At 41.8% G+C, this 25,684-nt stretch overlaps 1 protein-coding gene across 1 annotated transcript in view; it reads right to left on the reverse strand.

The window, feature by feature from the left end:
* Nucleotides 1–11,519, reverse strand: part of LOC311109199 (dnaJ homolog subfamily B member 6-like) — a gene marked incomplete at its 3' end in the record, with an annotated part of 59,660 nt that extends 48,141 nt beyond the window's left edge. The window contains exons 1-2 of the mRNA XM_084152047.1: nt 11,425–11,519; nt 1,773–1,890 (exon numbers count right to left, since the gene is read on the reverse strand). Coding sequence (XP_084008173.1) covers nt 1,773–1,837 — 65 coding nt within the window. The 5' untranslated portion in view covers nt 1,838–1,890; nt 11,425–11,519. The remainder of the gene's footprint in view (nt 1–1,772; nt 1,891–11,424) is intronic.
* Nucleotides 11,520–25,684: the final 14,165 nt, after the last annotated feature.

A 25,684-nucleotide genomic window follows, 5' to 3' on the forward strand; every position in this document is an offset into this window, starting at 1 on the left:
TTTTCTGGATTTTTGTTGTTGTTATTCTGTCTCTCACTGTTCAAATAAACCTACCATTAAAATTATAGACTGATCATGTCTTTGTCAGTGGGCAAACGTACAAAATCAGCAGGGGATCAAATACTTTTTTCCCCTCACTGTACAACCTGACAGAGCTTGAGAGATCTGCAGAGAAAAATAGGAGAAACTCCCCAAATACAGGTGTGCCAAGCTTGTAGCGTCATACCCAAGAAGACTCGAGGCTGTAAGCACTGCCAAAGGAGCTTCAACATAGTACTGAGTAAAGGGTCTGAATACTTATGTAAATGTGAGTTTTTTATTTTTAATACATTTGCAAAAATGTCTAAAAACCAGTTTTTGCTTTGTCATCATGGGGGTGTGTAGGTATATTTATACAAAAAATTAAATTAAAAAAAAATCAATTTTAGAATAAGGCTGTAACGTAACAAAATGTGGAAAAAGTCAAGGGGTCTGAATACTTTGAATGCAATGTATATCTACAAATGCTTCAGTGCATTTCCTGTACATGTAAGATTTCTCAGAAGAGCTACTGTTTGCAAACTACTTTAGTTCAATGTGTGACTAACTTTCACGGAGGTGTCAACTGTGGTTTTCATTGATCTTATCCATTGGTGGTGGATAAGATCAATGATCAGTTAGTTAATAAAAGGTCCATTGCAGCTGTTTTAAGTACCTTACTGTGAATGTTTTAAATTAAAATGGTCAAAAATGATTAAAGAAAATTGCTTCTTAGCAAAGAGCAATTTCTCAAGCAACGATTTGCTGAGAGTGGTGGGGAAAACTGAAAAGTAGCTGTTATTGGCAGAGAGGTTTGGAACTCTTGTTGGTCTCACCAGGCAGGACAAAACGCCATCCCACATAAATAGGTTGAAATTTCAGGCGGTCTTTTCAAACAGCTCTGACACTAAAAGGGCATCATCATCATCATCATCATTTTCACAATTTCACAGTATTATTCCAACCTCATAGTGTGTAAATACATATAAAAAACACAGGAAAATCACGTTTTTGACAGCACTGGGCCAGAGTTAGAAGTGGGCAGCCCAGTGGTAAGAGTATCAACTGTATCAGAGAGATGTGGTTAAACAATTTACCTAACCTTTTGACCTTTGTCTAGGGTGGTATCTACCTAGTCCAAGGTGAAATGCAGGACAGTCAGCGCTAACATTGAAAGTAAAAACACTGAATTATTATGACTACTGCTTGTGTTTAAGTTGCCACTACTCATTTTGTGACTTAGACGGTTATGTTTTACACTGTAGTCAACACTAAAACTGAAAAACAGTAGTATAGGGGGAAAACGCTCCCTTCACAATTGAGTTAGTATTAAGTTCAGCCAAACCCTAAAAAAACCCAGCATACCTTAGATTCCACAAGCCTAGAAGCACTAAAGGGCAGATCATACTCTCACAATCATGATGCTGTTTTAAAAAGAGGAGTGTTTGTGTGTGTGTGTGTGTGTGTGTGTGTGTGTGTGTGTGTGTCATTCACAACATATTACGGGCAAAACAACAATACGCACGACACTCATCAGTTCTCAAATGACAATAGGGAACATTGATCACAGGACATGAGTGTGTGTGTGTGTGTGTGTGTATATAGGAAGGTATGTGACAGCCAAGGTTACAGGAAGAGGAGTGGGAAGAGTGGAAACTCGAAAGCCTTGCCGTTAGCACTGTCGGTTTCTACTCAGTTTCTATAATTAGTCTACTACATCCACAATAGAGGCCATGCCGGACAGGGGCACTCACGCTTTTTTAATGTCCTCCGCCGACGCGTTTCTCTGGACCCCTAAGATCTGGTAGTATTCTGTCATGGCTGGTTATCTCTGTGGCTCCTTCTTCTAGTCAGCAGTCTTCAGCCGGCGCTCTGCAGAGGGAGCAAAGCATGGTCTAAAAACAATGTGGAGGAACTCAAGGAGGAGGAAAGCACAACAACGTGGGGCCGTGACAGAGGCAGAAACCTAAGGAGAGTGAAGAAACCTCCCCTCCCGTCCCCTCTGGCCTAAAAGGGCAAAGCTAAACAAAGTAATCAACTGCCCTGAAAATAGAGCCCTCTTGAGAGAGAGAGAGAGAGAGAGAGAGAGAGAGAGAGAGAGAGAGAGAGAGAGAGAGAGAGAGAGAGAGAGAGAGAGAGAGAGAGAGAGAGAGAGAGAGAGAGATGAGTGGCGGACAGGACTTAAGCTAACATTAGCTCTAATATTACATAAAGATTGAAAGTTTATGATTGTTAAGGAAGGACAAATTAAGAACTGAAGCCACCACCATAACGCCCCCGTTACCCCTTCTTCATAAGCATGCCTTTACTGATATCATAAGCAGCCTGGAGCACCGGGTAAAACATGACCAGAATCAAATATACTTCCATCCGATACAAGTCTTCCATTTCATCTCTGGTTAAATGTGGCCGGTGAGGCAGCTTTGAAAAGAGAATAAAAAGACGTTGTCTTCCCCTATCAATTTTCAGTCCCAGTAGAGTCGTCTGCATGATATATATATTATATTAACAGTCCAATTACCACTCAATTAACATATCTATTACATTTTAGACATTTAGCAGACGCTCTTATCCAGAGCGACTTACAGTTAGTGAGTGCATACATTATTTTTTCATACTGGCCCCCGTGGGAATCAAACCCACAACCCTGGCGTTGCAAGCGCCATGCTCTACCAACTGAGCTACACGGGGCCCATTACATCTACTATGGTACTGGAAGATTCATAACATCCTTTTTAAAAACAGGTTGATTCCATAGAAAACGCTATGTATATACAGTAGCCACACTTTGCCTTGATGACAGCTTTGCGCACTCTTGGCATTCTCTCAACCAGCTTCACCTGGAATGCTTTTCCAACAATCTTGAAGTACTTCCCACATATGCTGAGCACTTGTTGGCTGCTTTTCCATCACTCTGCGGTCCAACTCATCCCAAACCATCTCAATTAGGTTGAGGTCGGGGGATTGTGGAGTCCAGTTCATCTGATGTAGCACTCCATCACACTCCTTCTTGGTCAAATAGCCCTTACACAGCCTGGTCATTGTCCTGTTGAAAAACAAATGATAGTCCCACTAAGCCCAAACCAGATGGGATGGCGTATCACTGCAGAATGCTGTGGTAGCCATGCTGGTTAAGTGTGCCTTGAATTCTAAATAAATCACTGACAGGGTCACCAGCAAAGCACCCCCACACCATCACACCTCCTCCTCCATGCTTCAACGTGGGAACCACATATGCGGAGATCATCCGTTCACCTACTCTGCGTCTCACAAAAACACGGCGGTTGGAACCAAAAATCTCAAATTTGGACTAATCAGACCAAAGGACAAATTTCCACCGGTCTAATGTCCATTGCTCGTGTTTCTTGGCCGAAGCAAGTCTCTTCTTCTTATTGGTGTCCTTTAGTAGTGGTTTATTTGCAGCAATTCGACCATGAAGGCCTGATTCACACAGTCTCCTCTGAACAGTTGATGTTGAGATGTGTCTGTTACTTGAACTCTGTGAAGCATTTATTTGGGCTGCAATTTCTGAGGCTTGTAACTCTAATGAACTTATCCTCTGCAACAGAGGTAACTCTGGGTCTTCCTTTCCTGTGGCGGTCCTCATGAGAGCCAGTTTCATCATTGCGCTTGATGGTTTTTGCGACAGCACTTGAAGAAACTTTCAAAGTTCTTGAACATTTCCGGATTGAGTGACCTTCATGTCTTAAAGTAATGATGGACTGTCATTTCTCTTTGCTTATTTGAGCTGTTCTTGCCATAACATGGACTTGGTATTTTACCAAATAGGGCTCTCTTCTGTATACCCCCCCCATTTTGTCACAACACAACTGAATGGCTCAAACGCATTAAGAAGGAAATAAATTCCACAAATTAACTTTTAAGAAGGCACACCTGTTAATTGAAATTCCATTCCAGGTGACTACCTCATGAAGCTGGTTAAGAGAATGCCAAGGGTGTGCAAAGCTGTCATCAAGGCAAAGGGGGGCTATTTGAAGAATCTCAAATATATTTTGATTTGTTTAACACTTTTTTGGTTACTACATGATTCCATATGTTATTTCATAGTTTTGATGTCTTCACTATTATTCTACAATGTAGAAAATAGTAAAAAATAAACAAAAACCCTGGAATGAGTAGGTGTGTCCAAACTGTTGACTGGTACTGTTTGTGTGTGTATGTGTGTGTCCGCTTTCCAAGCTTGTGAGATTATAGTATTAGAAGTGGTCTAGAAGTGATTTTAAATGAAGTGGAACATAAATAAACAGGAATAAGTGATGGATTAAAAATGCAGACCATATGGGAGGTTTTGGCTGGCCTGGACGTGGCAGCTCATGAGCAGCTTACAGCACGGAGGAGATGGGATTCTCAGCATCTACTGGGATTTTCACCAACCTCAATCTCACACAGGAGTAGATGGAATCTCACTCGCATAACAGCACAGATGAGAGATCTTTTAGCTTGTATAGACTAGAGCATACAGAATGTATACCTAGCAGTAGAGCTGGGTGATATATCCCCTTTTAAGGTATACCGGTATGGATCCACATATACAGTGAGGGAAAAAAGTATTTGATCCCCTGCTGATTTTGTACGTTTGCACACTGACAAAGAAATGATCAGTCTATAATTTTAATGGTAGGTTTATTTGAACAGTGAGAGACAGAATAACAACAATAAAATCCAGAAAAACGCATGTCAAAAATGTTATGGAAATAAGTATTTGACCCCCTCTCAATCAGAAAGATTTCTGGCTCCCAGGTGTCTTTTATACAGGTAACGAGCCGAGATTAGGAGCACACTCTTAAAGGGAGTGCTCCTAATCTCAGCTTGTTACCTGTATAAGACACACCTGTCCACAGAAGCAATCAATCAATCAGATTCCAAACTCTCCACCATGGCCAAGACCAAAGAGCTCTCCAATTATGTCAGGGACAAGATTGTAGACCTACACAAGGCTGGAATGGGCCAAGCAGCTTGGTGAGAAGGTGACAACAGTTGGTGCGATTATTCGCAAATGGAAGAAACACAAAATAACCATCAATCTCCCTCGGCCTGGGGCTCCATGCAAGATCTCACCTCGTGGAGTTAAAATGATCATGAGAACGGTGAGGAATCAGCCCAGAACTACACGGGAGGATCTTGTCAATGATCTCAAGGCAGCTGGGACCATAGTCACCAAGAAAACAATTGGTAACACAATACGCCGTGAAGGACTGAAATCCTGCAGCGCCCGCAAGGTCCCCCTGCTCAAGAAAGCACATATACAGGGCCGTCTGAAGTTTGCCAATGAACATCTGAATGATTCAGAGGAGAACTGGGTGAAAGTGTTGTGGTCAGATGACACCAAAATCGAGCTCTTTGGCATCAACTCAACTCGCCGTGTTTGGAGGAGGAGTAATGCTGCCTATGACCCCAAGAACACCATCCCACCGTCAAACATGGAGGTGGAAACATTATGCTTTGGGGATGTTTTTCTGCTAAGGGGACAGGACAACTTCACCGCATCAAAAGGGACGATGGACGGGGCCATGTTCCGTCAAATCTTGGGTGAGAACCTCCTTCCCTCACCCAGGGCATTGAAAATGGGTCGGGGATGGGTATTCTAGCATGACAATGACCCAAAACACACGGCCAAGGTACAAAGGAGTGGCTCAAGAATAAGCACATTAAGGTCATGGAGTGGCCTAGCCAGTCTCCAGACCTTAATCCCATAGAAAATCTGTGGAGGGAGCTGAAGGTTCGAGTTGCCAAACGTCAGGCTCGAAACCTTAATGACTTGGAGAAGATCTGCAAAGTGGAGTGGGACAAAATCCCTCCTGAGATGTGTGCATACCTGGTGGCCAACTACAAGAAACGTCTGACCTCTGTGATTGCCAACAAGGGTTTTGCCACCAAGTACTAAGTCATGTTTTGCAGAGGGGTCAAATATTTATTTCCGTCATTAAAATGCAAATCAATTGATAAAATTTTTGACATGCGTTTTTCTGGATTTTTTGTTGGCGTTTTTCTGGATTTTTTGTTGTTGTTATTCTGTCTCTCACTGTTCAAATAAACCTACCATTAAAATTATAGACTGATCATGTCTTTGTCAGTGGGCAAACGTACAAAATCAAATACTTTTTTCCCTCACTGTAGTATGGATCTTATAATGATAAACTGATACAGTGCTATATAAAGGAAATGTTCTACAAATTGGACAACTTCAATGTTAGTCTTAGTTAGGTTAACTATAAGACAAATCAGAATGGAGAATGCCCATTAAAACCACTTCAAATTAAGGGCTGTGTTTATCATGCATCTCAGAGTAGGGGTGCTGATCTAGGATCATTTTTGCCATTTAGATCAGCACTCCTTCTCTGAAATGCTTGATACATACGCCCCCTGATCTAACAGTAGAGCACACTGAAGGCGATCCGTCACACAACACAGGGGGAAATCTCCCTGATTTCATTACTGTGGCCTCACATTGTTCAACGCCTAATTAATCATTAATGACTAAGTAGCAGTCATTATGTGACTAGGTCTCTGACTAAGGGCAGAGTGTGTATTTTGAAATCACATACGATGTTTAAAAGAGTATTGATTACAGAGGGAGTGTTGTGTAACAAAAAAGATAGATACAAAGAGAGAAAGACAGAGGGTGAGACAGCTGTGAACAGGACATAGAGATAAAGAGAGAGAAAGATAACGAGCGAGACAAGAGAGCGAGCAAGAAACACAATACCCCAGTAAAATGGCCAGTCATCAAAACGTCAATAGTTCATGGTGCTTACCTACTGGTAACCATGTGGCTGTTCAGCAGAGATAATGTACTAACTGACAGAGGCATCTTAAATAGTGGTGGTAGGGTTTCTATGCACCCCAATGGAAGTCCCTTAGACAGCAGATCCCAATGGTAGATGGACACCGAGTAGTGAGGACAGACCTGAGGCACAGCGCTATGCTCTCTAGTGTGCGTCCCAAAATGACACCCTACACCCTAGTGAGAGAACAAGAGCGAGAGACAGATCTGTTTCTAGATTCATCTACGCTGGGAGAAGCTCTATGCTGTTTACGATGGCCTGCAAATGATCTTAAAACACAAACTTGACTTGTCTACACTAACTGGAATAGACTATAGTAGATACACAAACCAGGTAAATTAGACTACAAAACACCATGATTCCACTCCACCCTAACGATGGGTCAAACCAGCCCTCGTCCTTAACTAAACCTGAAACCGTTGAGCAGCCCATGTGGTCCAAAGATAGACGGACAAAAAGCGACCAACGAAAGTCCTATACATGTTCAAAGCTAATTTAACCATGTCAACTATATTTATAACTAAAGATGGAAAAACTTAAACACACATTGGCACATGTCCAGATTTAAAACAACCTGATAGAGGAATTATATATTAGTCAAGTAATATCTTCTTAACCACATAAACAAACTGATAAACAATTAACACAACTTTCTAGAGCGATCAGTTACCAGTTCCTCTGGGAGTCCAGTTGTATCCTGTTTGTTTGCCATTAATAGCCTCTGTGCCCTTTTCTGTTACTGTGTGTGTGTGTGTGTGAGAGAGAGAGACATGGCAACAGACAGATGATGCTCACACTCCACAGGGGTTTAGAACGGGAATTAGTTGTGGGCAACTGACAGTGAAAAGGTCAGAAATGTTCCAGGAATTAAAAAGCAGACCGTTCGAGGAAGCATTGATGAACTTCATATCTAAGCCACCATGATAAAAATATAATGAATCTCTTATCCTTCCGTCCCACTCCTTTGCTCTCTTCCAATAGTAATAGATCATGAATAAGACAGTCATGCTCAAGGCACACATTCACAGCTGAGAGCAGAGCCCTTGTTCATAAAGTGTTTTAGAATGGGAATGCTGATATAGGATCAGTGTTGCCTTTTAGATTATAATAAAATCAGATTGCATGCACAGGGAGGACCTGATTGTAGATTAGCACTCCTACTCTGAGACACTTTATGAATATGGGCCCTGGACACTGACCCGAGGCTCCCTCATCCCCTATCACTCCCCGCAGGCAGGTTTGTAATGCTAGCTAATGGATCAGACTACTGTCTGTGCTTGGTTGCGTGCCTGTGGGAGTGTGTCCGAGCACTGAATGTGGGTCAATCAATCCCACATTCCTCCTATTTCACAGGGGTGCACCTACACCTGGTATCTTTTGAATTTTGGGAGGGAAGGCACCAGCGCTCACGCGAGATTTGGTTCTTGGTTGCTGAGTTTAGATCAAATCCTACATTACGTCCAATGAATCTGTATATACTATCAATTGACAATATATTTTATCCATCTATGCAGAGCAGCAGTACAACTTTGTTGCAGTAAAATCCCAATACAACAAGTGAGTGTAACAAGCTGCTAATGACCTTGATGCTTATGAGTGTCTATAGGTCAGCATGGTCAATATTAAAGGGGAAATCTGCAGTTCAAACAACAAAAACCATCCACCCTGCTAATGTTTTGGTAAACAGCTGAAGGATGGGGCTGGAGAAATGTAACCACTCAAATTCATAGAGAGCGCTATCGATGCAAGGACTGACCATACAAACTGGGAGTAAAAAAAAAAAACTAATATTTTGGGTTCTGGTGGGGTAGCACAGTTTTACTACGCTTAAGATGCATTTTTTAAATATATTCTTCAAGAATCAATGGGTATAAATCATTATTTAAAAGTCCAAAATGGATGTACCAATCACAGACTGTCCCTTTAAAGGGTAAGTTCACACAAATGTCCTTACCTTGTCCATAGACTGCTTCCAGGGTAAGAGTAAGACAGTAATCTATGCTTTGGTTGTTTACCTAACCATCGTCTCCAAATGCTAACTTTTTAGCATTTTTCTCCAAAACAATGTAAGTCGTTTTGTAATTTGTGTGAACTATCCCTTTAAAGGTGCATGCAAATGTTGAATAAAAGGTACTCTTGCATTCAAGGTGTACTTCTCTCTCACCAGCTGGTTGCCAGGGTAATTAATTGGTTTGTGAGACAGCTGAGGTACAGAAGTTAGGTTGAGGGGAGTTATTAGTGTGAACAGATGCAGACAAGGTGCCTACCCCCAGAGCCTACCCGGTTAAAGGTGGAGAGAGACCCATCCTAAAAGGTTTTTGCTCTCAGTGTGTAAACAGGATGAGCAGAATGAATCCAAACAAGCACAGAGCAGAGCTAGGCAGGAGCTACCAAAGACGTTCTATCCTGGTTCCACTACTCGCACTACTTTAACATCTAAACCTCTCCCCCCAGAACCTAATCGAGCGCTCTTGCAAGATTTGATTCTGGGTTTCCGAGATTAAAACAATTGTTTAGTTCTTTTTCAGTAGTGCTGTGCCAAATTAAATGTCAAGGTGGAAGCTTATGAACACAATATTTGATGAAAGCAACTAAAAAGATATTTCATGTGGATTCATGAAAACTAGAAGAACAAGTGAGTACACAAGGGTGCCAATATATTCTATCTTCCCAGAAGGTTTGATTCGATTTCCAAATTCAACTGTGGTAAAATGAGAACAAATAGTTTCAGTTTGGATGGATACCATGGGGCCAGCATATGTCATCATGTCAAAAGAAGGCGTGTCCACGCGCTCATAAAATCTATTTGACTGGATCAACTACTATTTAAAGTCCATACTAGTATCAATGGCCCCATACACACCCAGTTTGTACAACTGATGTACAACACACTTGACAAAACAGTTGTGATCGAACAGAGTTCGTCTGCACAAAAATGTTGACAAATGTTGGCAACAAAATTTTTGTGCAGACAAACTCTGTTGCGTCACAAGAATGTCAGTTGTCTCATAACCATTGTGGTGTCAAATGCGTTGTACATCGGTTCTACAACCCAAGCGTGTACGGGGTCAGTATGAAGAAGTCAAACCTCATCAGTAATACCTTGGTAAATGAAGGCTAGAAGTAGGCTACTGGAACAGAAGTTCCCATCGCTCGGGGCAGGTTCTAAAATATGATGATTCATGTCTTTGCCAGCTAGTGAAAACAGAATTGGAGGGAACAGAGCAAAGTAAGCCAGAAACTAGAATTTGGGAGGAGTACTATCATTATCTCTTCCTAAAAACTCTTTGCCTACTTCTGTGTAAAATGCAGGGGAAATAAGCCTCGCGAATTTGTTTTAGATTCCCATTAGTCTGGGATGGTAAGCATCGGGTCTAGTAGTGTGGGGGATGCAAATAACTACACATCAGACATTTGAGTTAATTAATGCATAACTTCTGTACATAGGCTGCATGTAAGATAGCTGATTTTTTTTAACTGGCATCTATTGAAAATGTGGTTTCTTTGACATAGGGAACAAAACAGTGTTCAATCCCCAGATTAGTGGCACCATGCTATAAAGTCATTGTGAGCCCACTAGAATTCAGGCATTCTCATGGACTCCTGTCCTGTGCTGATCAGAGGTGGTGGGCCTCTCTTGGGTCACTGGTTCCCTTTAAAAAAAAAAAAGCTTCACAGTCTAACTGAAACAGACATTAAAAACCTATACATTCTGGGAAGATTTTTCTATAAGCCTTGCCTCATAAACACTGTTAGTTTACAGTGATGGAAAATCCTATCTAACAGAAATTGAAAACAAAAACTGAAAATAGGAAATTCTCTAGAACAGCACCTGCGAGGACACCCTCACTAGGGGGAGCAATACAAATGTCACTACTCTTCAGTTCTAGTAAGTTCCAGATCACTTCAAACCAACAGAGTTTGGGTTATATGTCAGTTGAGGTGGTAATTCAATGACAGAATTACCAGTTACTGTGCTCTCTTTATGAGGAAAGCATCACCTATGCCTCATTACATGTGTAAAATACTGTATGCTTAATATTTACTAATAACTTTTAGTGGCTTATAATGGCAATTGATACATATTGAAGATAACGTTTTTGTCATTCGTTGTGCCTGTCATTCTAGATGTGATAATAATAAGTATTCTCCACTATCTCCTTGAAATGTTCTATCAAATGCATGTCATTGTAGTTTTTATATTCTCCTTCTGCAGCCAATTCTCCACTGACAAATACAATAGGAACTGTCTGGTTGAATACATTGAACTAAGTTATTGACGCAAATGCATGGCAATAACGAATACGACACTTTGAAACAATATACTATACCTATAGTATGAGGTTCAATTGAGCTGACTGAAGGGCATCAAATATACAGCTGCAACGGTATATAGTCGTGACAGCGGCTCTCCACCGGAAGGTTGCGACATTGAAAAACATTACGCGCATCTCAGTAGACTCGCGACGCTGACAGTAGCGAGATGCCAGAACGGATTTTAACGCTGACAAAATTAACGCTAATTTATAATCACCTGCGACATCATTCGTGTCAAAAATGAGATAAATATGATAGCAATAACGAGAGAAAATGCCCTCACCGTCCACCTCAGCCGAGGAAATGTGCCCGTCTACGTTTACTGACCTCTGTGACTCCCAATCCACTTGGTTATGTTTTCGCGAACCCTCTATGGTTGTTAACTGTGCGTCTCCGGAAATTATACTTGTGCTTGGGCTACCTCATCAGCGTTTGAACCGAGCAACTCCTGCACGCTTTCTCAGATCTCATAAACACATTTATAGTCTCGTGAACTCTGACAGTTGAACATCCGTATGCCTATAGGAGCTGCAACTGATGCGCTCTGCGTACATGTGTTCGTGAATACCACTGTCACTTCCTGCATCAGACCGAAGGGGTCGGGAATAATGTTGAGAACAATGTTGGGACCCATGGTTGGGAACAGTTGGGAATGGAGAATTGCCAGTTTGCACGAAGGTTGATTACTCAACACTGTGTAGTGTTTCTACGCTAGAAGTGTAACCTATGAAGGAATGCGAAAGTACTGGGTTATGGTCAGTGGCGATTTTAGCATGTAAATGTTGGTAGGCAAACTTCCCAAAATTGTTTTAGATGCCTGCCAGCAAAGCCACTACACAACACAACACAACACTACACAATACATTAATTGGACTATAATGACAAACGGTGCCCACAAACTGTTAGGGCCTACATAAAGCTGTCCCAACAGCAGAGTCCCAACAGCAGTCCCAACACCTTACCACGGTTACATCTGGCTATAAGCGGAACCTTGTCTGGCAGCGAAACAGTTAATTCAGCCTCATTTACTGCCTTTAAAAAAAACATAGCTAATATGGCTGACTTGCTTAAACAAATGTGGTTCTACTGACAATTGAGATGTACAAACTATGGCATAAGGGGACGACGAGCGCATTAGAGGCAATCCGTAATTTCGATTAAGACATTAATGAGCGAGCTAGGACGGACATAGTCAATATAACAATTTGTTCAGCACTTTTGAAATGTACAGCGACAGAATTCAGAACATGGGCCGTTCTTACAGTATTCTCCCTGTACACCAAGTCAGAACCGTAGGATAAATAAAGGGGGCATATAAGCAGACAATGAAAGCTCTTACACTATTTGATGATGACATTTCTCGAAAACATGCTATAGGCGGCATGTGCACCACCAAGTCAGAACAGTAGGCTAAATTATGAGGGCAAACGGGACCAAATTATTAGGGTGAGGCACATGGGCTACTAACGGCTTACTACACAACACACACTTAGTATTACTTTCATAGCTACAGTATATACATTTATATCTCCCTGGCATATTACATTATTTATGCAGCAGCATACAATACATTTTTGGACTCACCTTGTTGTGCTGCGCTCACTTGAACAGGAAGGTGGCGTGGCAGTCCTTCGTGGGCAAATTTTGTCATCAAACTTTGTCATCAAAGTCTGGCATTTTCTGGATTTATGGTGCTTTCAAGACAACTGGGAACTCAGAAAAAAACAAGGTTGAATCATGACGTTAGTGATCTTCAGGTCAGAGCTCTAGAAAGAGGCCAGAGTTCCCGACTTGGAATTCCGAGTTGGATGACCGTTCAAAACGTATTTTCCCAGTCAGAGCTCCTTTTTTTCTGAGTTCCCAGTTGTCTTGAACTCACTGAAGTCTGATGTTTCCCATTTCCGAGTTTCCAGTTGTTTTGAAAGCGGCAGAAGTCATGCTGGATTGACAGCATGGCCAATGTTGAATGTTTATCCTTTTAAGACCATTAAACCCAGACTTGGACCACACATCCACTCCACTGAATAGCAAGCTAGTGATTGCTTTGCAATGCTTGCAGTTAGCCACTGATTCCTTCCAAACCACTCATTGTTGAATTTGCAATTTCCAACTTGTTGTATAATGTTTATGTCCAATGGACGATGAGCACCGATACGTTTTATCTATCATTTATCTTCATAAATTCTCTCCATATGACAAGAATTGAAAATGATTTGACATTAGATTGTTGACTTGATTCATGTTGATGACTGCTAGCAAAGATTTTGAAAGTATGATGTTGACATGATCAGTCCAAGCTAGTCCAAGCTAACGTTATTTGACGTCATTTTATCTGTGGCCAATGACCTTGAGCCTTCTTGGATGGGCACTTCTAATGTAACTCTATGGCAGCACCCAAGGGGCTTGAATTTTCGAGCTCTCCCCGTAGATTTTGCGGTGATGTAGTGTCCCCATGAGTGACAGAACAATGAGCCAATCACGGTGCAACTAGAGAACATTACCAACCCCTACTCTCCATATTAGCTAGCTGCCCCATCACCACAGAAAGCACTGAGCTAGGCTGAAATACCTGCATTTTGGAGCTGCCTTACTCAAGAAAGCAAAAAAGAGACCATGTTTCTATGGGGCTTTATTAACTCAATTATTTATTTATTTTTACATTGTTTGCAAACTGATATGTGGCACGTATTAATGACAAAATAACATGCAAAACAGGAAAAAGATATTTATATACACTACCGTTCAAAAGTTTGGGGTCACTTAGAAATGTCCTTGTTTTCTAAAGAAAAGCAATTTTTTTGCCCATTAAAATAACATCAAATTGATCAGAAATACAGTGTTGACATTGTTAATATTGTAAATGGCTATTGTAGCTTGAAACGGCTGATTTTTAATGGAATATCTACATAGGCGTACAGAGGCCCATTATCAGCAACCATCAGTCCTGTGTTCCAATGGCACGTTGTGTTTGCTAATCCAAGTTTATCATTTTAAAAGGCTAATTGATCATTAGAAAACCCTTTTGCAATTATGTTAGTACAGCTGAAAACTGTTGTGCTGATTAAAGAAGCAATACAACTGGCCTTCTTGCGACTAGTTGAGTATCTGGAGCACCAGCAATAGTGGGTTTGATTACAGGCTCAAAATGGCCAGAAACAAATAACTTTCTTCTGAAACTCGTCAGTCGATTCTTGTTCTGAGAAATGAAGGCTATTCCATGCGAGAAATTGCCAAGAAACTGAAGATCCCGTACAACGCTGTGTACTACTCCCTTCACAGAACAGCGCAAACTGGTTCTAACCAGAATAGAAAGAGGAGTGGGAGGCCCAGTGCACAACTGAAGAAGAGGACAAATACATTAGAGTGTCTAGTTTGAGAAACAGATGCCTCACAGGTCCTCAACTGGCAGCTTCATTAAATAGTACCCACAAAACACCAGTCTCAACGTCAACAGTGAAGAGGCGACTCTGGGATGCTGACCTTCTAGGCAGAGTACATTCAGAAGAAATGGCGCCGGAGAAGATGGCTGCTGTTTTACAGCCCTCTAACCAATTGTTCTATTATGTGTGTTTTTTCGCATTATTTGTAATTCATTCTGTATATAATGTTTCTGCCACCGTCTCTTATGACCAAAAAGAGCTTCTGGATATCAGGACAGCGATTACTCACCTCGTATTGGACGAAGATTTTTTCTTCAATGAGTCGGACGCGAAGGATATCCTACAGACACCCGACAAGGCTCAAATCCCCTTCATTCGCATGAGAAAGAGACAGAGATATCGTGGACGTAGGTCGGGGTGTCTTGTAAGGATCAGACGGCGAGCGAGTAAACTGCCTCTTCCATCAATCCTATTAGCCAACGTTCAATCATTTGTAAACAAAATTGGACAACCTAAGATTAAGGTTATCCTACCAACGGGACATTAAAAACTGTAATATCTTATGTTTCACCGAGTCGTGGCTGAACGACGACATGGATAACATACAGCTGGCGGGATATACGCTACATCGGCAGGATGGAACAGCTGACTCCGGTAAGACAAGGGGTGGCGGTCTGTGTATATTTGTAAACAACAACTGGTGCATAAAATCTAATACTAAGGAAGTCTCAAGGTTTTACTCGCCGGAGGTAGAGTATCTCATGATACCCTGTAGACCACACTATTTACCAAGAGAGTTTTCATCTATATTTTTCGTAGCTGTCTATTTACCACCACAAACCGATGCTGGCACTAAGATTGCACTCCATGAGCTGTATAAGGCCATAAAGTAAACAGGAAAACTCTCATCCAGAGGCAGCGCTCCTAGTGGCCGGGGACTTTAATGCAGGGAAACTTAAATACGTTCTACCTAATTTCTACCAGCATGTTAAATGTACAACAAAAGGGAAAAAAACTCTAGACCACCTTTACTCCACACACAGAGACACGTACAAAGCTCTCCCTCGCCCTCCATTTGGCAAATCTGTCTATAACTCTATCCTCCTGATTCCTGCTTATAAGCAAAAACTAAAGCAGGAAGCACCAGTGACTCGGTTAATAAAAAAGTGGTCAGATGACGCAGATGCTAAGCTACAGGACTGTTTTGCTAGCACAGACTGGAATTTGTTCCGGGATTCTTCCAATAGCATTGAGGAGTACACCACATCAGTAACTGGCTTCATCAGTAAGTGCATCGATGACGTCGTCCCCACAGTGACCGTACGTACATACCCCAACCAGAAGCCATGGATTACAGGCAACATCTGCACTGAGCTAAAGGGTAGAGCTGCCACTTTCAAGGAGCGGGACTCTAACCCGGACACTTATAAGAAATCCCGCTATGCCCTCCGACGAACCATCAAACAGGCAAAGAGTCAATACAGGACTAAGATTGAATCGTACGACACCGGCTCTGACGCTCGTCGGATGTGGCAGGGCTTGAAAACTATTACAGACTACAAAGGGAATCACAGCCGCGAGCTGCCCAGTGACACAAGCCTACCAGACGAGCTAAATCACTTCTATGCTCGCTTCGAGGCAAGCAACACTGAAGCATGCATGAGAGCATCAGTTGTTCCGGATGACTATGTGATCACGCTCTCCGTAGCCGATGTGAGTAAGACTTTTAAGCAGATTCACAAGGCCGCAGGGCCAGACGGATTACCAGGACGTGTACTCCGAGCATGCGCTGACCAACTGGCAAGTCTCTTCACTGACATTTTCAACATGTCCCTGACTGAGTCTGTAATACCAACATGTTACAAGCAGACCACCATAGTCCCTGTGCCCAAGGACACTACGATAACCTGCCTAAATGACTACCGACCCATAGCACTCACGTATGTAGCCATGAAGTGCTTTGAAAGGCTGGTCATGGCTCACATCAACACCATTATCCCAGAAACCCTAGACCCACTCTAATTTGCATACCGCCCCAACAGATCCACAGATGATGCAATCTCTATTGCACTCCACACTGCCATTTCCCACCTGGACAAGAGGAACACCTACGTGAGAATGCTATTCATTGACTACAGCTCAGCGTTCAACACTGTAGTGCCCTCAAAACTCATCACTAAGCTAAGGACCCTGGGACTAAACACCTCTGGATCCTGGACTTCCTGACGGGCCGCCCCCAGGTGGTAAGGGTAGGTAACAACACATATGCCACGCTGATCCTCAACACGGGGGCCCCTCAGGGGTGCGTGCTCAGTCCCCTCCTGCACTCCCTGTTTATCCATGACTGCATGGCCAAGCACGACTCCAACACCATCATTAAGTTTGCCGACGACACAACAGTGGTAGGCCTGATCACCGACAACGATGAGACAGCTTATAGGGAGGAGGTCAGAGACCTGACCGTGTGGTGCCAGGATAACAACCTCTCCCTCAACGTGATCAAGACAAAGGAGATGATTGTGGACTACAGGAGAAAAAAAAAGAGGACTGAGCATGACCCCATTCTCATCGACAGGGCTGTAGTGGAACAGGTTGAGAGCTTCAAGTTCCTTGGTGTCCACATCACCAACAAACTATCATGGTCCAAACACACCAAGACAGTCGTGAAGAGGGCACGACAAAGCCTATTCCCCCTCAAGATTTGGCATGGGTCCTCAGATCCTCCAAAAGTTCTAAAGCTGCACCATCGAGAGCATCCTGACTGGTTGCATCACCGCCTGGTATGGCAACTGCTCTGCCTCCGACCGCAAGGCACTACAGAGGGTCTCAAACCTATTGAGCTGTTATGGGCGCAGCTTGACCGTATGGTACGTAAGAAGTGCCCATCAAGCCAATCCAACTTGTGGGAGGTGCTTCAGGAAGCATGAGGTGAAATCTCTTCAGATTACCTCAACAAATTGACAACTAGAATGCCAAAGGTCTGCAAGGTTGTAATTGCTGCAAATTGAGGATTCTTTGACGTAAGCAAAGTTTGAAAGACACAATTATTATTTATATTAAAAATCATTATTTCTAACCTTGTCAATGACTACATTTCCTATGCATTTGCTATATTTCCTATTCAAACGTCTTTCATGTATGTTTTCATGGAAAACAAGGACCCCAAACTTTTGAACGGTAGTGTATATACATATATTTTTTGCTAAACAGGTGGGGCTGCCCTGAATGACGGGTCGCCACTGGTTATGGTATATTCTATCATGCAAGTTTAAGCCACATGCTGAGCAAACGTAATGCACAAATCATTAGAAGAATACTTTATTTTATTGTATAAATTTATGCGTGGGCAAGAACTGAAAAAAATTATCCATATGAATTTGGCATGGCTATTTATAGATAGATCTCTGTCCATGTTTCTGATTTATGTGCGCTTGTGTGCGTGTGCGTTGGTGCAAGTAGAAAAACATGTTGACTCACCCTACTTGTAGAGAAACGCCAATGCCATCCTCCTCTCTTTCATATTGACGAAACGGTCTATCATTCTGTCAAGGAAAATTATGAAACACAGAGAGAAGAAGGCTACATTATTTTATGTTTCATTTTTTGGGGAAGCCTAGCTTCCCTTGGCATCCATGAATACACGCCACTGAGCCCAAGGACCGAGTTTGGAAAACCCTGATCTAAAGTACATGCATAAACCGAACCTCTTAAAGCAATTCATTAAATGTTTTAAATTAGGCTTAATGCCAAGGAAATATCCTATCCTAATTGAAATTACGATAGGGCTAATGGTAAATGTACAATAATTCAACTAGCATATTTAGCCTATTTCATGATTTTTATGAAACTGACCCCAAAACGGGGAAAATTGCTTGGATTTCACAGACTGTTCAACTATAATTATACCAGGGCCAAATGACATTAGGCATACACACAAGGACATTGACGCAGTCAAGGCCGTCTGCGGCATAAATATCCTATTACATAAATAGGATATTTATTCGAATTCCTATTTCTATGGTCTGCGGTGCCAGGGACGCAGTCTCAATAAAAGTGATAGATGTCTATTAATTACGGACATTGTGGCGGTCAATATCTAATTAGCCTCGCGAGCAGGCCTATAAGGAAGAGGATCAGCACATGGAGCGCAATAGATTCTATGAACTGGACGTTTATGGCATTTTGGCACAAGATTGACTAGCCTATTTTTTTTCTCTCATAAGAGGGAGAGAAGATTTGACTTTAGTGCATCTCTATGGGAAGGTTTCCCCGGACACAGCTTAAGTCTTGGCCGAAAAAGCATGCTCAATGGAGGATCTCCATTGAAATGGCGTTTTAGTCAAGGACTAAACTTAATCTGTGTCCGGCACCGGCCCTATTATATATTTAATAATGTTATTCTTCATAATAGACAATTGAGCATCAAAACCTGAACAAATTGCCTAAACAAATTAATAACGATATATAATCATCATAATCATAACTGCTTAAAACCACTGACAGTAAAAACTTGGAAGTGACTCAAGACCTCGTGTGGGTTAAATGGAAATTTACACAAATCAAGGCACAGGTATAGGAGACACTCCCCCACCGTGCCTGGGCCTGTTTAATCTGTTCTGGTTTAACCATGATGCAACATCATATCGGCTACAGAGCATTATCGTGCAAATATAGTGAATTAATGCATCGACTCTGTCATTGATAGGATATTGTTAATTGAATCAAACATCAATTTATAAATAGTAGGAAATATTGATAATTGCATTTCAGTTATTTAAAAAAAAAAATCATTTCAGTCAAATTCTAGGCTTACCTATCTAGCATTCCGCTCATCTCTTCTCCATCAGGTGCATCAATTGACCACACGATAGCGCTGGTGTTCAATAGGATATACCACAAAGCCTCTTGAGGCGTTTTTTGTATGCATTTTTGCTGAGGTCAGATATGGGGCAGAGAGAGATTTGAGTTTAAAGGGACATTTCAATCATAAATTAAAGTTTGTCATATGTTTTCAGACCTCCAAGTAACACGTTTTATCTTTTGCATATTTATGAAAATATTATTGGAGTTAGATTAATAATATTTTTATACAAACAACATACATAATGATATATGATTAAATACATGGGGAACGTTCCATAGGTCAATAATACAAAATAAAAAAGAGGCGGCAAAAAAATAAACAAAATATTTAAATATAAAACAATTAAATATATTGATGGATTTAAATAAAACTTTCTAGTCATGTAGAGACAGACAATAACCAAGCATTTGCACATTGAATAAAAGCTTTCTAAGTAGTTTCTAATGTGAGTTCCCCGGTCTCCCATTTACATTTACGTCATTTAGCAGACACTCTTATCCAGAGCGACTTACAAACTCCCCTAGTATAATGTAAAGATGAAACCACGTCCTACGACATCAAGCTTCAGATACATTACCAGTCCACATTTTGGACACACCTACTCATTCCAGGGTTTTTCTTTATTTTTTACTATTTTCTACATTGTAGAATAATATTGAAGACATCAAAACTATGAAATAACACATATGGGATCATATAGTAACCAAAAAAGTGTTAAGCAAATCAAAATATATTTGAGATTTGAGATTCTTCAAATAGCCACCTTGTGCCTTGATGACAGTTTTGCACACTCTTGGCATTCTCTCAACCAGCTTCACCTGGAATGCTTTTCCAACAGTCTTGAAGGAGTTCCCACATATGCTGAGCACTTGTTGGCTGCATTTCCTTCACTCTGCCGTCCGACACATCCCAAACCATCTCAATTGGGTTGATGTCGGGGGATTGTGGAGGCCAGGTCATTTGATGCAGCACTCCATCACTCTCCTTCTTGGTAAAATAGCCCTTATACAGCCTAGAGGTGTGTTGGGTCATTGTCCTGTTGAAAAACAAATGATAGTCCCACTAAGCCCAAACTAGATGGGATTGCGTATCGCTGCAAAATGCTGTGGTAGCCATGCTGGTTAAGTGTGCCTTGAATTCTAAATCAATCAAAGACAGTGTCACCAGCAAAGCACCCCCACACCATAACACCTCCTCCTCCATGCTTTACGGAGGGAACTACACATGCGGAGATAATCCGTTTACCCACACCGCGTCTCACAAAGACACGCCGGTTGGAACCAAAAATCTCCAATTTGGACTCCAGACCAAAGGACAAATTTCCACCAGTCTAATGTCCATTGCTCGTGTTTCTTGGCCCAAGCAGGTCTCTTCTTATTATTGGTGTCCTTTATTAGTGGTTTCTTTATAGCAATTCGACCATGATGGCCTGATTCACACAGTCCCCTCTGAACAGTTGATGTTGAGATGTGTCTGTGACTTGAACTCTGTGAACCATTTATTTGGGCTGCAATTTCTAAGGCTGGTAACTGGTAATGAACTTATCCTCTGCAGCAGAGGTAACTCTGGGTCTTCCATTCCAGTGGCGGTCCTCATGAGAGCCAGTTCCACCATAGCGCTTGATGATTTTTGTGACTGCACGTTCTTGAAAGGTTCCGTATTGAGTGACCTTCATGTCTTAAAATAATGATGGACTGTCGTTTCTCTTTGCTTATTTGAGCTGTTCTTGCCATAATGTAGACTTGGTCGTTTACCAAATAGGGCTATCTTCTGTATACCCCCCTACCTTGTCACAACACAACTGATTGGCTCAAACGCATTAAGAAGGAAAGAAATTCCACAAATTGACTTTTAAGAAGGCACACCTGTTAATTGAAATGCATTCAAGGTGACTACCTCATGAAGGTGGTTGAGAGAATGCCAAGAGTGTGCAAAGCTGTCATCAAGGCAAAGGGTGGCTATTTGATATATTTTGATTTGTTTAACACTTTTCACATGATTCCATATGTGTTATTTCATAGTTTTGATGTCTTCACTATTATTCTACAATGTAAAAAATAGTAAAAATAAAGAAAAACCCTTGAATGAGTAGCTGTGTCCAAACTTTTGACTGGTAGTGTAGATGCTTCCATCCCAAATAAATGGAAAAGATAAGTACCATCTAATTTCCTGGTTTTATTCAGTGCTTATATTTTCCATTCATTTGGTGTGGAGGCATATACAGTGGGGAGAACAAGTATTTGATACACTGCCGATTTTGCAGGTTTTCCTACTTACAAAGCATGTAGAGGTCTGTAATTTATATCATAGGTACACTTCAACTGTGAGAGTCGGAATCTAAAAATCCAGAAAATCACATTGTATGATTTTTAAGTAATTAATTTGCATTTTATTGCATGACATAAGTATTTGATCACCTACCAACCAGTAAGAATTCCGGCTCTCACAGGCCTGTTAGTTTTTCTTTAAGAAGCCCTCCTGTTCTCCACTCATTACCTGTATTAACTGCACCTGTTTGAACTCATTACCTGTATAAAATACACCTGTCCACACACTCAATCAAACAGACTCCAACCTCTCCACAATGGCCAAGACCAGAGAGCTGTGTAAGGACATCAGGGATAAAATTGTAGACCTGCACAAGGCTTGGATGGGCTACAGGACAATAGGCAAGCAGCTTGGTGAGAAGGCAACAACTGTTGGCGCAATTATTAGAAAATGGAAGAAGTTCAAGATGACGGTCAAACACCCTCGGTCTGGGGCTCCATGCAAGATCTCACCTCGTGGGGCATCAATGATCATGAGGAAGGTGAGGGATTAGCCCAGAACTACACTGCAGGACCTGGTCAATGACCTGAAGAGAGCTGGGACCACAGTCTCAAAGAAAACTATTAGTAACACACTACGCCATCATGGACTAAAATCCTGCAGCGCACGCAAGGTCCCCCTGCTCAAGCCAGCGCATGTCCAGGCCCGTCTGAAGTTTGCCAATGACCATCTGGATGATCCAGAGGATGAAAGGGAGAAGGTCATGTGGTCTGATGACACAAAAATATAGCTTTTTGGTCTAAACTCCACTCGCCGTGTTTGGAGGAAGAAGAAGGATGAGTACAACCCCAAGAACACCATCCCAACCGTGAAGCATGGAGGTGGAAACATCATTCTTTGGGGATTCTTTTCTGCAAAGGGACAGGACGACTGCACCTTATTGAGGGGAGGATGGATGGGGCCATGTATCGCGAGATCTTGGCCAACAACCTCCTTCCCTCAGTAAGAGCATTGAAAATGGGTCGTGGCTGGGTCTTCCAGCATGACAACGACCCGAAACACACAGCCAGGGCAACTAAGGAGTGGCTCCGTAAGAAGCATCTCAAGGTCCTGGAGTGGCCTAGCCAGTCTCCAGACCTGAACCCAATAGAAAATCTTTGGAGGGAGCTGAAAGTCCGTATTGCCCAGCGATAGCCCCGAAACCTGAAGGATCTGGAGAAGGTCTGTATGGAGGAGTGGGCCAAAATCCCTGCTGCAGTGTGTGCAAACCTGGTCAAGACCTACAGGAAACATATGATCTCTGTAATTGCAAACAAAGGTTTCTGTACCAAATATTAAGTTCTCCTTTTCTGATGTATCAAATACTTATGTCATGCAATAAAATGCAAATTAATTACTTAAAAATCATACAATGTGATTTTCTGGATTTTTGTTTTAGATTCCGTCTCTCACAGTTGAAGTGTACCTATGATAAAAATTGCAGACCTCTACATGCTTTGTAAGTAGGAAAACCTGCAACATCGGCAGTGTATCAAATACTTGTTCTCCCCACTATAGCTCTATCTCCACAACCAATGTCCTGGTATGTGATTTCATCTTGACATTAGACTTACACTGAACAAAAATATAAACGCAACATGTAAAGTGTTAGTCCCATGTTTCATGAGCTCAAATAAAAGATCCCAGAAAGTGTTAATTATTTATCTCAAATTTTGTGCACAAAATTGTTTACATCCCTGTTAGTGAGCATTTCTCTTTTGCAAAGATAATCCATCCACCTGACAGATGTGGCATATCAAAAAGCTGATCAAGAAGCATGATCATTACACAGGTGCACCTTGTGCTGGGGACAATAAAAGGCCACTCTAAAATGTGCAGTTTTGTCACACAACACAATGCCACAGTCTCATGACATGCTGACTGCAGGAATGTCCACCACAGCTGTTGCCAGAGAATGGAATTTTAATTTATCTACCATAAGCCGCCTCCAGCGTCGTTTTGGAGGATTTGGCACTACGTCCAATCGTCCTCACAACCGCAGACCACGTGTATGCCGTTGTGTGGGAGAGCGGTTTGCTGATGTCAACGTTGTGAACAGAGTGCCCCATGGTGGCGGTGGGGTTATGGTATGGGCAGGCATAAGCTATGGACAATGAACACAACTGCATTTTATAGATTTATAGAATTTGAATGCACAGAGATACCGTGACGAGATCACCTCATGTTTCAGCATGATAATGCACAGCCTCATGTCGCAAGGATCTGTACACAATTCCTGGAAGCTGAAAATGTCCCAGTTCTTCCATGGCCTGCATACTCACCAGACATGTCACCCATTGAGCATGTTTGGGATGCTCTGGATCGACTTGTAAGACAGCGTTTTCCACTTCCCGCCTATATCCAGCAACTTCGCACAGCCATTGAAGAGGAGTGGGACAACATTCCACAGGCCACAATGAACAGCCTGATCAACTCTATGTGAAGGACATGTGTCGCGCTGCATGAGGCAAATGGTGTTCACACCAGATACTGACTGGTTTTCTGATCCATGCCCCTACCTTTTTTTTAAAGGTATCTGGGACCAAGAGGTGCATATCTGTATTCCCAGTCATGTGAAATCCATAGATTAGGGCCTAATCAATTTATTTCAATTGACTGATTTCCTTATATGAACTGTAACTTAGTAAAATCTTTGAAGTTGTTTATATTTTTGTTCAGTATAGTTCTGTTGACCTGATCAATCCGAAAATGTGGCTGTTTGATAGCTGTGAATCTAAGCTTTTTCTCATATATATATTTTTATTTCACTCCATATACAAACTCATACGAACAACAATTTACAGACGTGCACAAACAATGACTACATCTCATCTGCCCAGAGCCAGATGCTCACACCCCCATCCCTAGAGTCTGCATTATTGTTTGCCACTTGGCCTTAAACATTTTATCAATTTGTTTTTCTTGGTCGCCCATGCTATTTCAATATGACATGGCATTTTATTTTTCCATTGTGTTAATGATTGATTGATTTCCACATTTTTTGTATATGTTTTTTCAAGATGAGCGATGAGAAGAGAAGAGAATTGTCCAGCCCATTGGATATCTCACTACACCCCCATATGCCATGTCTTGAAATTATGCAGACAGATGGATTAAAATAACATTTACTAATACTTCTGACAGCCAACTTTCTAGCTCCGCCCACAATTTCCGGACTTCATAGCATTCCCAGAAAGCATGGATTATTGAGTAATTATTAGTTTCACCCTTGTAAAAACTATTGGTCGCTAAATCCGATGAAATTACGGACCATGTAAAAACTATTGGTCAATAAATCAGGCTAGAAGGACCACATAAAAACTGTTGGCTGGTATACCCTCACCCCCTCTGAGCGGTCGCTGTGAATGGCCTCACCCTCTATATAAATTATAGCTAATTGGTTTGGTTCTGCCCTCTATAGTGCTGTCCGGTTAGAACATGATGTTGAGGCCCATCACTGTGCTCTTGATAGTCACCACCACACACACACACACACAGATGTTTCCTTTGAAGATGTTTATATGATTTTAGTAATCCGAATGATTTAGAATCTTATTGTTGTGGTTTTTTCGATGCACGCACAACATTCAGACATCCGTGTTACTGTCGACAATAAAAAGTCCTCAAAACATGCGCCTTCTCGATAACACTCTTGACCTGAGTGGGCGGGTGCAGTGTCCAGATGGGGATTTTCCAAGCACTCTGATTGGTTGGGAATGGCAGGACTGTGCTGGGTGAGGGATAATTAAGGTATGCTGAGAAAACAAACTAACGGGATTTAAGGGAAACTGAAGGGACTCTGAGGGAAGCTAGGTAGAGAGGAGAGGAGCAGGACGGCCTTTTTTTTACAACGCTTAAGACATGACTCTGCCTTTGTGCTGTAGAATTTGTTAATTTGGTCTCTTGTATAATAAATTATATACATTAGTTTATACTGGATTAAGCGTACATTTTTGTGATTTCGTTAGTTATGCTCCAATTTACCCGCCATC

This window comes from Coregonus lavaretus, assembly GCF_964263955.1.
Source record: "Coregonus lavaretus genome assembly, chromosome: 34".
NCBI lineage: Eukaryota > Metazoa > Chordata > Actinopteri > Salmoniformes > Salmonidae > Coregonus > Coregonus lavaretus.